Source organism: Salvelinus alpinus, chromosome 25 (genome assembly GCF_045679555.1).
Source record: "Salvelinus alpinus chromosome 25, SLU_Salpinus.1, whole genome shotgun sequence".
Classification (NCBI taxonomy): domain Eukaryota; kingdom Metazoa; phylum Chordata; class Actinopteri; order Salmoniformes; family Salmonidae; genus Salvelinus; species Salvelinus alpinus.
In genome coordinates, this window is record NC_092110.1 from 23,292,931 (window position 1) to 23,307,670 (window position 14,740).

The 14,740-nt window shown below is 40.8% G+C and overlaps 1 protein-coding gene across 3 annotated transcripts; it reads right to left on the minus strand.

Moving 5' to 3' along the window:
• Positions 1-1,858: 1,858 nt before the first annotated feature.
• LOC139553669 (KH domain-containing, RNA-binding, signal transduction-associated protein 1-like) lies at positions 1,859-13,774 on the minus strand. Of its 3 annotated transcripts, XR_011670699.1 has the most exons (12): positions 13,416-13,756; positions 8,561-8,688; positions 6,883-6,999; positions 6,353-6,499; positions 6,060-6,202; positions 5,708-5,969; positions 5,277-5,353; positions 5,064-5,122; positions 4,680-4,849; positions 2,818-2,885; positions 2,369-2,403; positions 1,859-2,243 (listed from the first exon to the last, which is right to left on the minus strand). XR_011670699.1 is itself a non-coding variant. In XM_071366241.1 (9 exons), exons 1-9 carry the CDS (start codon positions 13,573-13,575, stop codon positions 4,743-4,745), a joined length of 1,197 nt encoding a protein of 398 aa, XP_071222342.1. In that variant the 5' UTR covers positions 13,576-13,774; the 3' UTR covers positions 3,809-4,742. The 3 variants fall into 3 exon arrangements, 2 of the variants coding, with proteins under 2 accessions (XP_071222342.1, XP_071222341.1); XM_071366241.1 differs by lacking the exons at positions 1,859-2,243; positions 2,369-2,403; positions 2,818-2,885 and having other exon boundaries at positions 3,809-4,849; positions 6,060-6,199; positions 13,416-13,774; XM_071366240.1 differs by lacking the exons at positions 1,859-2,243; positions 2,369-2,403; positions 2,818-2,885 and having other exon boundaries at positions 3,809-4,849; positions 13,416-13,760.
• Between the last annotated feature and the right edge of the window lie 966 nt (positions 13,775-14,740).

Below are 14,740 nucleotides of genomic sequence, written 5' to 3' on the forward strand. Positions count from 1 at the left end.
CAAGCGCCATTTCGTGCCCGCTTGATGTTTGAATCCTCCAGTAAACTACAGCGTATGTCCTCAGTGGTCACCAACCGGTCGATCTTCAATGCATTCCTTGTCGATTACCAAACATTTCTGTAGAAAAGCCAACGATAAAGGAATACGCTCCCTTTTTTTTCTTCGTGTTACGCATACAGAAGGGAGTGTATACATTTTCATACTGGTCTGCCGTGGGAATCGAACCCATTACCCTAACATTGTAAGCGCCATGCGCTACCAACTGAGCCAGATATCACAAACTACTTGTTTAAATGTACTCAATTACTGTATTGTACATTGTTTTTCTTCTTGATGATAAAGTATACAGGTACAAACCTAATGACCAGCCTATGTACAATACAGTAATGCAAATTAAGTGGTTTGTAAGGATGCATTAATACTGCACAAAATCGCCAAGAAAAATATTACATTTGATATGGATGTTGCGTCTTTGCCCATAACTTGGGACAGGATTTTGTTCTTTCTTGATTCTATTTGAATGACAACCGCAGAGGGCAACAACTCTTACAATTCCAAGTATTGGATCCTGCAAGATACTGTTCTTAATTATACAACTACCTTTCTTACCAAAGTGGAGATGTTGGAAAAAAATGTTTGCCCGCTCTACAGACGTTTATATTGTTCCGATAATACTAATGAATGCCCAGTGCACTAATTTTGTGAAAAATATTTTGTGTTTCTGAGCACCCCTACTTCCCACAGCTTTGCCTTTGTCAATATTCAGCCTCACCATCCTGACAGAATGGGGCCAGACATCTCCCAACATAAGACAGTGGAGGGAAGTGAGAGCTTGAAAGAGAAACCACACAATACTGCCATTAGATACCTCGTCCCCAGAAAGATGCTGTTTATTTATTTAGAGTGAGAAAATAGATGGGGCAAGGGAGCATGATACAAGAGATGTGTTGTCAATGTTGAGTAACCAAGTTTATATTCATACTGAACAAAAATAAAAATGCAACATGTAAAGTGTTGGTTTCATGATCTGAAATACAAGACCACAAAATAATCCAGTCACCTGACAGGTGTGGCATATCAAGAAGCTGATTAACAGCATGATCATTACACCGGTACACCTTGCACCGGGGACAATAAAAGGCATCTGGCATCTCTAAAATGTGCAGTTGTCACAACACAATGCCACATGTCTCAAGTTGAGGGAGTGTGCAATTGGCATGATGAATGCAGGAATGTCCAAAAGAGCTGTTGCCAGATGTTAATTTCTCTACCATAAGCCACTTCCACCTTTGTTTTAAAGAATTTGGCAGTATGTCCAACCGGCCTCAACCCCAGAACACATGTAACCACGGCAGCCCAGGACCTCCACATCCGGCTTAATCACCTATGGGATCGTCTGAGACCAACCACCCAGACATCTAATGAAATTTAAGGATTTCTGTCTGTAATAAAGCCCTTTTGTGGGGAAAAACTAATTCTGATTGGCTGGGCCTAGCTCCCAAGTGGGTGGTACAACGCACTCCCATGGCTACGCCTCTACCCAGTCATGTGAAATCCATAGATTAGGGCCTAATGAATATTTCAATTGACTGATTTCCTGTAACTCAGTAAAAGGGTTGTGTTCATATTTTCTATCAGTATAAATAAGGGAGGCAGCTGAAGTGTTGACATTATATACGAGCCTCAAAGCAGCAGGTTGGGCCAGTGAGCTAAAGTTTGCTGGTTTGAATCTGAGCAGACAAAAAAAATCTGTCAATGTGCCATTGAACAGATCACTGAGCCCCAATTGCTCATGTAAGTTGCTCTGGATAAGCGTCTGCTAAATTATTAAAATGTAAAACAATTCCCGACAAAAATATAGCATAATCAGGATATTGGGATTTATTTAAGAAATCAAATTTATTCTGCACAGAAATCATTCAAGACCTTGAGGCAACTACAATTTAACAATCACAAAAACAACTAAAACGAGGTAAAAAAAAAAGTCTATGAAATGTAGCAATTATAATTTTAGGGGGTAGATCAGTTTTGATATTGCAGAAAGATTGTGCCTTCTATCAATGTAATTGTTTGCATCATTTTCCAGAATACAACTCAGTTCCTCTTACTCCAAGCTGCTGTCAGGAACCAGTGCATTTACTTCATCCTCTCAAGTTGAATGCACTGTAAGCCTCATGTTCTTTCTCTGGAGACTTGCAGACATTAAGCAGCCATATTCCAGGGAGTGCCATTATCGATAAGTGCTGGAGCAAACACACATATCCTCATTTATAGCAAACTGATGGGCATATCTTGTGTAAGAAAAGCCTTGTGGCAATCCTGACAGTTAAACCCCCAACAAAACATGGGGCTGCCAGGCTTAAATTACCTGTGCAGTCTTCAAGGCCTTTCACTGGATTATACCTGTTGAAACGATAAAAATTCACAAGTCACCCTGTTGAGCAACTAAAACGGAGCACTTCCCAAAACCTGAGAACAAAAATTGGAGATGACCAACATTTCCACCCTCCTTCTTCCAGTCTAGCAGTAAGTACTTTGTCACAACACTGGTTTGATCTTCTACTACAGCTGGTAAAGACCCTGACAAAATTCAGCCTGAGGGTCCATTCCCAAAACATTGCAGTTAGTTGTGAAGAGGACTAGGAGCTTTCTGGCCAACTTCAACAAGCACACGCAAAATGAGGAATACTCAGGTGGATGGCAGACCTTGTTCACTCATCGTTTGCTCAATTTAAGTAATAGTAAAACCCAAAATACTACAGCAGCTTTAGCCTAGTCAAATTCCATGACATTGCTGAAGAGTAATGGACGACTTACCCCGAGGACTTTATTCAGCTCAAGTCCGATGCCTTTCTCAAACCCAGAGAGGGACTTACTCGGAATACCTGGGGACAGAAATACAATGAGACCCTTGTGCAAGTGCTGTTGACAACTAACATGTACTTGAACACGATCATCCATGCAAGACTAATATTTCAATGCAAATGTCATGCAACTCAAGCGGAGGTTGTAAGTCTTTATAACCATGACTTAGATTATTTTAACATTATTCTAAAAATACCAAACAAAAAAGCCAGGGAGGGCAGTTGAAAATTGGACCATAAACTGTTTTAAATTTTAGCAAGAGTTGCATTACAATCATTTCTAATAATTTTGTACAGCTATTTTGTTTGGAACAGGTCATCATAGCATATTATGCAGGTATGTATTTTTGGACAACTGGTTTTGGATGACTAGCAGGTTCTAGCATTTTGTGCATAAGACAAAAAAAATCTCTAACAAATGACAGTTGGGGTTCGTTTTACCTTCTTGACGTGATCTTTAGGCTTTTAGCATCCTCTCCCCTGCGATATTTTTCTTTGATGCAAAGTCATGCTGGCTGGTTTTATTAAAGTCAAGTAAGAATCCTGCAAGCTTGACTTGAAATACTGTTGAAAAGCAGTTATTTCAAATGACTAAAAATACATGGATCATTGGGAAGCTTGAGGAAATGTGCTGTCCTAACAATTGACTTCAAATAATACAAGTCCAGGCACTATCATTGTCAGACGAAGTATTTGGAAATACATTACCTTAAGGAACCATCGTTATTTTACGTGACATAATGGGTCTCTTCTAGATCTTCTATTAAAGAGAGAGATGAAGAGGATGTGCTCTTTATCAAAATAGAGCAGACGTTCTTTTTGGTTGCTTTTGTCTATGTACATACAATAATCTGGTGATTGTTTGAGTTTTGTGAAGAACCTCAAAATGAGGATCAGTTTTATTAGTGGAAGGCATTACTATACAACAAAATCAAGATACCAGGTTTAGTTGGATAAAAAAACAAAAACAAATTAGGCTTTATTGATACAACGCACTGCAGCAAAACATTTGTGGATATATTTAGTATCCTATTTAGGCAAGAGTACACATATAGCACTATGCATTTTGGAGACTGCACAACTTTAGATAGCAATACAATTGTCCTTAGTTTATGTACATAATATTGAGTTGGCTGCAGTTTTCCCTTACATAAAGACCCTGTGAGGACCATGTCCAAATCTTGGTAGGACACCAACAAATAGAGTAATTCACTAGAATTTCCATCAGTCAGCCCAATAAGATGTAGACCAAAGTAAGCCAATCGCAAAAGATATCTATAGCAGAATGTACTAGACAATCAAGTCAAATTGAAATGACTGAGATATTTTAGGACAGACCGTCTCAACAGTGTCTAATAAGGCTAGATTTCAAAACTCATAATATAAAAAAACATTGAACCTATGGGATTTTAAATTCTACAAAAAAATTGTCCAGAAATTTATTTAGGTTCTTCACCATTCATTCTAAGTTGCCGATGTTACATTGATGTCATTGATCAAGTTTATTAGCTAAAAATACTTTTGAAATGCAGCCTAAATGAGTCTGCAACTGAATCCTCTCATGACGACAGACAAACTAAAATAACATTTTTGAACATTAAACTACACAAGGTATCAAGTTTTTGTTTTGTTTTTTTAAATCTTCAAGCAACCATTACATTAGATCTTAACTCAAAGATGCATTGGAAACAAACATTGAATGAAACGTATTATAAAAAATCCTTGCATTTGCTTGCTATGCCCACTCGATGCGATACATCCAATTATCCTGCTCTCAAACCATTTTAAAAAATTAAAGAAAAAGAGGGAAATTACTTCAGAGTTAAAAGTGATTTACAACAGGAGACAGTTGCCAGGGCAACCCTCTACCGGAGCCGTTCAGTATCTTCCGTATGGATGCTCTCTGTAGGACCCCCGCTTATCCTGCCTTGCAGGAGGGGCTTTGCCTCCAGTGGTGGGCCACGAACCCTCCCAATCGTCCTGGGCTACGAGAGAAAATGCACACAAGTCACAAACAAAGGTCAATGTTTGGATACATACAGTGTGGCAATAAAGAGCGGTGGTCAATTCATTCAGTACAAAACATTGACACAAGACCGGTTTGGTCCAATTATGTAATTTCAATATCTGAGAATGTATGTGAAAATAGGAATGTTGTTTATACCAACTTCCACCACCATTAATTTACTATCATCTTACCATAGGGTTCAAAGGCCTCCTGAGCCTCTCCATGTCCATAGTCATAGTACTCTGTATCCCTGAGAAGAGAAGGTCAAACAGTCTTCCACCATTTTGAGACTACATTGAATATTGTGAGGCAAAATGTCTGCGCCCCTACACTATCCTGAGGATTGGCCACTTCATTGTTTAAAAACTCACAATGAGCCATTATACTATGAGATAGAAACTTACGCTTGTGGAGGTTGTTGACTGTAATAACTGTCATAACCTTCATATGCAGGCTCAGCATAGCTTTCTTCATAGGCAGGCTGGGGAAAAGACAACATAAGCAATTAACCACAGAATGACAAGGTGCACGTACAACATACAATGCTAGAGTAATGTCAGAACAAACAACTCAAGTGTACTAAAAAGTTTCCATTGGGCTGTTAGTGCCAAGATGGAGGCACAGTTGATTCAACACAGCGCCCCCTATCAGTGATCTAGTGTAGAAATAAATCAATGGCAGAATACCATGAATGAAGAGGTGAGCCGTGATAACCGTGATAGCCGTGATAAATAGACCTATAATAAATACGACCTTACACTGACAGCTCCTCTTAAGTTCTGAAAGAAACTAGGTACACAACACAATGACTTAACAATTGAGTGGTTTGACATACATATTCATCATAGGCCTCAGCCTTGGGTGGTGGTGCATGTTGGTGCTGATGTTGGTGCTGCTGGTGGGAGTGGGCTGGGGACGGGAGCATCCTTTGCGTCCCTTGTGCGGGGGGTCTGGAACGTTGAGCTGTGCCTCCTCTAGCGGGTGTGGAGGGGGGTCCACCCCGACCAGCTGGAGCCCCTCTGGTGGACCCACCCCTGGGTGGCCCTCGGGAAGCTCCACCACGAGGGGCTCCTCCACGAGGTGGCATTCCTCGCCCCCTGAAGAAAAATAAAATATATTTGTAAATTTAAAGTTGGAAAGATTGTGGTCTTGAAAAATAAGGGGTTGCCAAAGGCACTGAATCCTACCTGGCTCCTGCAGAGTTGGGTGGGGGTGCCCCCCTGCCCCTGCCTGGGGGGCCCCCCCTTCCCCTGGATTGTGAGTCCTGACCTCCATTTAGGTAGCCAATCTCCATGAACTGATCCTGGCAGATACCATCCATGGTGTCCTGCTTATAAGTAAAGAAAGTAGTAGCTACATTAACATGGCAGGTCCGTGATTAGAACATGGCAGCAGCCATTGCTAAGCCATCATAGATCAACCCATAGATCACAACTTTAAATGTCTGAGGCTGAAGCAGGATGCTCTCTGGGATACTTACAGGGATGAGGAACTTTTTGACTTCGTCCATGGCATGAGCCATGCGCAGGTATGCCTCAGGTATGGGGGCAAACACCTCTATGAAGACATGCAGTTCCATGCCCAGATGAGCATATTTGGGCTCACCACCCTTTCTCAGCTCTTCCTCCTGAAATTAACACCGTGAAAATTACATAAACTAGGTGGTTTGAGCCCTGAATGCTGTATACCATGGGTATGACAAAACCTTATTACTGCTCTAATCACATTGGCAATCAGTTTATAATAGCATTAAGACACCTCAGGGGTTTGTGATATATGGCCAATATACCACGGCTAATGACTGTGTCAAGGCACACCGCGTTGCGTCGTGCCTAAGAACAGCCCTTAGCCTTGGTATATTGGTCATATATCACAACCCCTCGGGCCTCATTGCTTAAATTAAGTCCAATGCTACTCTGTAAATTTCCCAAATACACATTTGATTGCTAAATGGTTTGTTTCAAAGGGACTCCACACATGTAACTGGTCAGCTCCTCCCGACATTCTTACCTTCGCCTTGTCTCTCATGGAACCTTTGCCCAACACAGATATCTTTGCTCCTGTTTCCTCCTGGAGTCGCTTGATCGTGTTCCCCTGGGGTCCCAGAATCTTACCAACGAAGTTGAACTGAAGAAAGAATTTGAAAAGAGATTACACAAATAGCCTCTGTTGGTGCAGATTGTTTAATTCATCAGGGTCATATTATATCATGTTGCTATGCTGAGGAAGATATCGTAGCACAGCCTATACAACATATAGTGTGATGCATGCCTTTCCCATCCCGGCTAAGGGAGATTAGGGACAGTAAGTCTGCTGCCCAAGACAGTCAGTCTGCTGCAACAGGGTGAAAACCAGGCCAGAGCAGGTAACATTTATACATACATTTGTCACTCAGGCACTCAAACGTGACGGCTAGGGCCATTTGGTTTCTCCTAAACCTTTTTCCTTACTCAAATAGAAAAGAGGGCGAGAGCCTGCCCAAGAGACTGAGATCGGCCCATGTTTAATGGCGGTAGATATGAGAGCGGTTTCGGCACACCGAAACTAAGAGGAATGAATTTCAATTATCAGATGGTCAAACCAAGGTCACTCTTTCTGCAATTGCCCATTTATGTGGGCCATTTTGTATTAATTCATATCTAGACGCCACGGGGGGGGGGGTGTATCTTAAGCCTTGCGCATGTGTCAGCTTGGTAGGCCCCTAGCCAAATTCTGCTAGGTGACGCGAACGAGTGAGCCTGCAAAATGACAATAGTACCACTTGTCCATCTTGAAACGCCATAGCCAGTAAACACATCCTCAAAATAGATTAATTCACCATAACTCAAGAAATCAGTCATTTGACATTTTTACAGAAGAGATCTAAGCCAGACAATTTTACATCCAACTAAGATGTTTGGTGCAGTATCTCAAGTGAATTTGCACAAATGACAACACTTCATTGAACAATCCCCATTGTTGACCAATCACCAACAAAGAGACGTGTCAGTCATAATATATGCACGAAGTTCCAGAATGGAATGATGCGGATGTCTTTACTCTGCATGTCTGAATGAGCACTGTGACATGCCATTTCAACTTCACTCCCCTGAAATTAAAAAGCATCATTCCACTACATGCAGTCATATCCATTAAAGTTGGTCACTGAAAACCCTGAGGGGTGGAAGTTGTTTTCATTCCATGTCAGTGACGAGTCCCTTGACAGTAAAGGAGAGCCAGACGAAGTAGGGCAGGGTTGCCCCACTGGCGGACAATTCTATTTGGCCTTTCAAGTTCAGAGCAACCCCACCCCCCCAAAAAAAATGGGGGGGGGGGGAAACATAAAACCAGCGTCAAAGGATTTTAATTTTGGAAATCTGTTCTAAATTATTCCCACGCATAGAGATATACACCAGTTAAGGTACACCAGTGGCCAGTTAAGGTACACCACCCAATTCATGAAAACAGTTCGCTCCTACAGACAGTGAGTCACATGGCCTGCTATATAAAGCAGGCAGACCTGCATCCAGTTACTGTTCTATTGAATGTTAGAATGGGCAAAGCGAGTGACCTAAGCAACTGTGTCATATAATAGTCGGTGCCATCTGCGCTGGTTCCAGCATCTCAGAAAAGTCCGGCCTCCTGGTATTTTCACGTACAACCAAAAGTTAAGGACTTTCGATGGAGACCAAGAGAAAACTTTACTCACCCTTGGGTACTGCTTGACGGGAATTAGCACACGTTCTTTGACCTTGATGTTCTTTGTGGTAAACAGGTCCAAGTACGTTTCTCTTTCTGCCTCTTTCTTTGACTCTCCTTTCTGAATCCTTTCGATCTCTACAGACAGGAAAACATGGGTTTTTAGTTTGAGTAAATCATTACTGTACCATTGTTAAAGATTGAACGTATTGCAAGTGCTTCATGTCATGTTCATAATTCACAAGCAATTAGCAGAGCTTGGTCAAATCCAAGTATAAACAATTAAAGTAGCGACATCTGAGCATTGCCCTACTAGAGAACATCCTGGAGTCAAGACAAAAGCCAACTGATCTAGACATTTTAGCACCCACATTTCCTCACACAAAGACAACTGGCATAAAACAGACAGTTGTGACAATTGGTCTCTAATCCTCTACAACACGGATGCCCCAACAGTGAAATGCTGCAGGCATTAGAGACTTTGCACAACCGCCAACATCCCAAAACATTATGGGGAAACTGAGCTCCGCTCACTAGATAGACACCCTTATAATTATGAAAGCCTCAGCACTGGCAAACAGACCTGATAAAATCCTACTGAAAATGACAAGTTGGCCTGTAGTCTTCAACCCTGATGCTGTAATTGTTATGATTGGGTGCAATGGGGAAGTTAGGGTGAGTCTCAAGAATCAGAGACACACCATTAATTTGACATAATTAACAAAAAATGGCTGATCAGATTGTAGAATACCAACTTGTAATGCACGCTCCTGTTTAGTTTGAGAGACAGTTCCCCACTACCTGTCTGTCTGGTAGAAATTGGTGCTGGGGGAGAGGCAAGCTGCGATAACGCACTTAACTTCTCTAGGGTAAGGGGCAGCATTCGTAATTTTGGATGCAAAGCATGCCCAAATTAAACTGCTTGCCACTCGGGCACAGAAGATATGATATGCATATAACTGGTAGATTTGGATAGAAACCCCTCTTAAGTTTCCAAAACTGTTAAAATAGTGTCTGTGAGTATAACAGAACTGATTTGGCAGGCGAAAACATGAGAAAAATCCATTCAGGAAGCCGGTTTTTTTTGGGGGGGGGGGGGGGGGGGTTGTAGTTTTCTATTCAATACCACTACAGTATCCATTGACTTAGGACTCAAATTGAAGTTCCTATGCCTTCCACTAGATGTCAAGTCTTGAGAAATTGTTTCAGGATTGTATTCTGAAAAATGAGGAAGCACAGAGTGTCAGAGCTTTTTCATGCGCACGACCGAGCACCTTTCTTGTTTACCTGTTATATTGACGACGTTATTGTCCGGTTGAAATATCGATTATTTAGGCTAAAAACAACCTGAAGATTGAATATAAACACCGTTTGACATGTTTCTATGAACTTTACGGATACTATTTGGATTTTTTGTCTGCGTTTGAGCCTGTGGATTACTGAAGAAAACACGAACAAAATGGAGGTTTTTGGATATAAAAGAGACTTTATCAAACAAAAGGAACATTTATTGAGTAAATTAATGTCTGCTGATTGCAACCATATGAAGATCATCAAAGGGATTAATTTTATCTCTATTTCTGACTTGTGTAAATCTTCTACTTGGTTGGTTACTGTTTGTAATGATTTGTCTGCTGGGCTATGTTCTCAAATAATCGTAAGGTATGCTTTCGCCGTAAAGCATTTTAAAAATCTGACACCGTGGTTGGATTCACAAGAAGTTAATCTTTAACTTCTTGTGGGCAGGGGGCAGCATTTTCACTTTAGGATAAATAGCATGCCAAAATTCAACTGCCTGCTACTCATCCCCAGAATATAAGATATGGATATCATTAGTAGATTTGGATAGGAAACACTCTGAAGTTTCTAAAACTGTTTGAATCATGTCTGTGAGAATAACAGAACTTATGTAGCCGGCAAAACCCTGAGGACAAACCATTCAGAATTTTTATTTTTTTGATGTCACTGTCTTTTCAATGAGTTTTCTTAGACACCAGATTTCTAATGGACTTGCCTGCAGTTCCTACCGCTTCCACTGGATGTCACCAGTCCTTGGAAACCGGTTGAGGTTATTCCTTTGTGTAATGAAGAAGTAGGGCTGTCGTAAATGAGGGTCACATGAAGTACATTTTGAGAGGCACGTTACGAAAAAAGTTGCATCAGTTTGTTTTCTTTTTGTATTGAACACAGATCATCCCGTCTTCAAATTGATCGATTATTAACGTTTAAAAATACCTAACGTTGTATTACAAAAGTAGTTTGAAATGTTTTGGTAAAGTTTACATGTAACTTTTGATATATTTTGTAGTGACATGGCGAAAGTTGGAAGCTATGTTTTCCTGGATGAAACGGTCCAAATAAATTGACATTTTGGATATATATCGACGGAATTAATCGAACAAAAGGACCATTTGTGATGTTTATGGGACATATTGGAGTCCCAACAAAACAATTTCGTCAAAGGCATGATTTATATTTTATTTCTGCGTTTTGTGTCGTGCTTGCAGTGTTGAAATATGCTACTCTTTGTTTACTGTTGTGCCATCATCAGATAATAGCATCTTATGCTTTCGCCCGAAAAGCCTTTTTGAAATCTGACATGTTGGCTGGATTCACAAAAGTGTAGCTTTAATTTGGTATCTTACATGTGTGATTTAATGAAAGTTTGATATTTATATAATTTTATTTGAATTTGGCGCGCTGTATTTTCCCTGGCTATTGGACGGTGGAACGATTGCTTCCCACCTGCCCCAGAGAGGTTAAACCTATGTAATTTTTTGGGGCGCCCTGCAGTTTCACTGGCTGTTGAAGAGGTGGGACGCTACCGTCTCACGTACCCTAGAGAAGTTAACTGGCACTGCAGCAGGATGAAGCCGTTTATAACCTGGTCTGACACTTAGCCATGACATTGCTGGCAGAGGTCCCAACATACGTAACAATTTCCTGCCTACAGAATTGTACAGTAACTTTGCAGCAGACATCAAATTGCAGATGTGCACACTAACTACACATTTTTACAGCACTAACAAATAAGCAGCCACATTTCATATGTTAGCCAACTAGCTACTGTTCCAAAGAAAAACTGCAAGCCAACCCCCATTCACTGACTGGCAAATGCCTTGCGGAGAAAAATAAAAAAATCCACAAGCAACCTTCAACAAGCCTTACAATTTGTATGTCTTCTGGGAAGTTCATGAGTGGCCATCACATCCATGTTATGTTAAAGGGCTAATCCACCCCTGTAAATTAAACTCACATCAATTTGAAGATAGTTATTTTATCCACTCATAACATGGACTATTGACAATGTCACCATGATTTAACTTCTAATTGATTCTTCTGAAATCATAGTCATACTTGCCTAGAAAGCATCCGCTCGTCTATATCGTCATGACAATGTATATATTTCACTTAGATGTGCTTAAAGTAATCAGTGGACCTAATTATTCAACTCAGTTTTTCCTTCAAATCCCACCACGCAATGCGTGTGGCCAAAGAGCAGTTGCAAATGGAAAACTCCACTGCCAGGCCACATGATCTGCAGGTTGAAAATGATAGATGTCAAATCGCCTATACGAACAGCACTAACTGGCTACTTTACACGCTGATATTGTGTGTAGCTAGCAACAGCCTAGGCAGCCGATAGGGGGCGCTAAATCTGCACTGTCTAGGACTGATGTGCATTCCCAGTAATACACCAGTGTCCCACGTGAACGACTCCTACATAAAGCAACCTCTAGTCAAAGGGATCATTTTTCAAAAAAAATAAATATGCAAGCCAATTAATAAGAAAAAATGCTTATTTACAATGACGGCCTACACCGGACAAACGACACTGGGCGCCACCCTATGGGTTTCCCAATCACGGCCGGTTGTGATACAGCCGGGAAACGAACCAGTGTCTGTAGTGCCACCTCTAGCGTTGAGATGCAGTGCCTCGGAAGCCCAATTTGCGAGCAGCCGGGAAAAAAACGCGGGGATGTGTACTGTAAAACAATTTCCCCACTATTTTCAGACAATTTAGAATATTGCACACCCTTGGCTGAAGGTGGTGGCAATTGTGTTTAATGAAGGCGATACACGTGTCCCGTTTTCCCCCTGCGATTCGCCATTATATGGTTGAGGGAAAGTATGCCTTGCAGTCTGAATGAAGGATGCTTTATGTATGAGCCGGTCTACACGTGTATTACCGGGAATGCACAATCCTAGATGTGCAGATCTAGCGCCAACTATATGCTGCCTCGGCAACATTCAACCTGGCCGGCAGGTTTGAGTAAAAACAAAAATGCACATTGTTCCGGAAGAATAAAAACATCGGTGCAGCCCTCTGGATATTTTTTTAATCCCCATGTGGCCCTCTAGACAAAATTATGGCCCACCCCTGCCATAGAGATGTTCACATGCTGCAACCAAACTTAAATAAAAAATATGTTGTTCAATTGTTACATTACAGTAAATCACAGGAATCAGTGGTTTTGGGTGGATTATCCCTTTAACGTAATTACATCACTACACTCCCCACTTGGTGCCATGTCTCTACCTTAGAACCTCGTGCAAACATGCCTTTCCACAGCAACCATTGTCCAAAGGATTTTTTTTATATATATATTTTAATAGTACAGAGTACCGCTTAATTGATGACATATGAACGAGTGGTCAACGTTTCACAAATAATTTGTTGTAGTAATCAATGGGTTAACGTTACAAACCAGATTGGTTTTACTACTAATTTAGCTAACGTAGCTACAGTACGTTAGCTAGCCATCGTCATTCTTTCAACTAACGTTACCCTAGATATAGCCTACTATAACTAACAAGCAAATTCGGGAGTGTGCATTTCAATCAAAATATTTGTGATATATTACCTGCAGATATCAGTTTCATTGCGTGAGTAAATGACGAATCCAGGCTGTCTTTTTCTGCCAGAAGCTCAGGGAGATATTTGCTTTCATTCTCCATTTTGCCTTTTTTAGGCTCGGGCTTAGCGTCGGAACTCATGTCGCTCACGTTCTGCAAAGCTTTCATTCACTTAGTTTCAAAGCGGTCGGCAGTACCCCAAAACAACGCACTCTATGACGTTTACTAGCTTTATGTTATCGAATGTTATTCCCCGGTAACTAGCTAGATACACGTTGTCCGTATTTTAGCCGTAACCGAGAGCGGGCTGTGAACAAAAGAGGTTGGTAGAACGGACGATGTTCTTCTTGTGCAAAAAAATTACGTCACATATTTTATAAATCGGAAACGAGGCTGCCTAGTGGATTTAAAGAGGCAGTGTTTTTGAGTTGATGGCCAGTGAGTCGTTCAACTTTTGCCGAGGATTTATGTCAAGAAAGCAAGAATAGAAGCTACTTATTTTGTTGTTTGTGCCCTAATTTGTGGTTGGCCTGTACAGGGAAAAAACCGTTTATTAGCTGATACCTGATCTTCTTAGGAAGAATATTAGTTAGTTAAAACCTCAAACTGACAGTCCCCGAAATTGGGCACTAGAATTACTTAAAAATATATGTATATGTTTACATTACTTATTTTATAGATTTCCCACCGTTTTATAAGACAGAAGACAGCCATTGGGCACTAGAATTACTTAAAAATATATGTATATGTTTACATTACTTATTTTATAGATTTCCCACCGTTTTATAAGACAGAAGATAGCCATCCAAACTTTCCTATGACTCTGTCAACGTCCTCTGTCGAATGAACGGGTATTTGCCTCCCTCTGGTGGTCGGCTGAATCATTACGTCCCTTTCCAACGCTTCACTGCAACGTTACGTCTACGGGAGTTAAAAAAAAAAAATATCCTGCTTGAATTCTTCACTGCACAAGACATATCAAAGCAATTGGCGGAATTGATCTTGAGCAGGCGGATCTAAATACACAACGTGCATAGCTCTACGAAAAAAAAAAAACGCGTCCTACACACTTCTTTCAATCGAAAATAATGAAATAAGTAATTTTGAGTGGAAGTCAAACATTCGTTTTATGTCGGAGGCAGACACATTGCATATGGTCAGAATGTCAAAATCGAACCCTTTACATAGCCCTTCTCCCCTTGTATATGGGTAGGATGCAAGCTGTTTTAAATGGCCCAAATGTTGATTTAGATGTAAACAAATTTACCAGATTCTGACTCAGTAATGTCATGATTTGACATAATGAAGAAGGTGAAATATTTTTGGTAGACGT

Bases quoted from the DNA above. Each gene is read 5' to 3' on its own strand.
- LOC139553669 (XM_071366240.1), bottom strand. From the start codon at position 13,575: ATGAAAGCTTTGCAGAACGTGAGCGACATGAGTTCCGACGCTAAGCCC. The intron at 7,000-8,560 runs GTGAGTAAAGTT...TTCTTTCTTCAG, and splicing joins CCGTCAAGCAGTACCCAAGG to TTCAACTTCGTTGGTAAGAT. The intron at 5,970-6,059 runs GTAGGATTCAGT...ATTTTTCTTCAG, and splicing joins CCCAACTCTGCAGGAGCCAG to GGGGCGAGGAATGCCACCTC.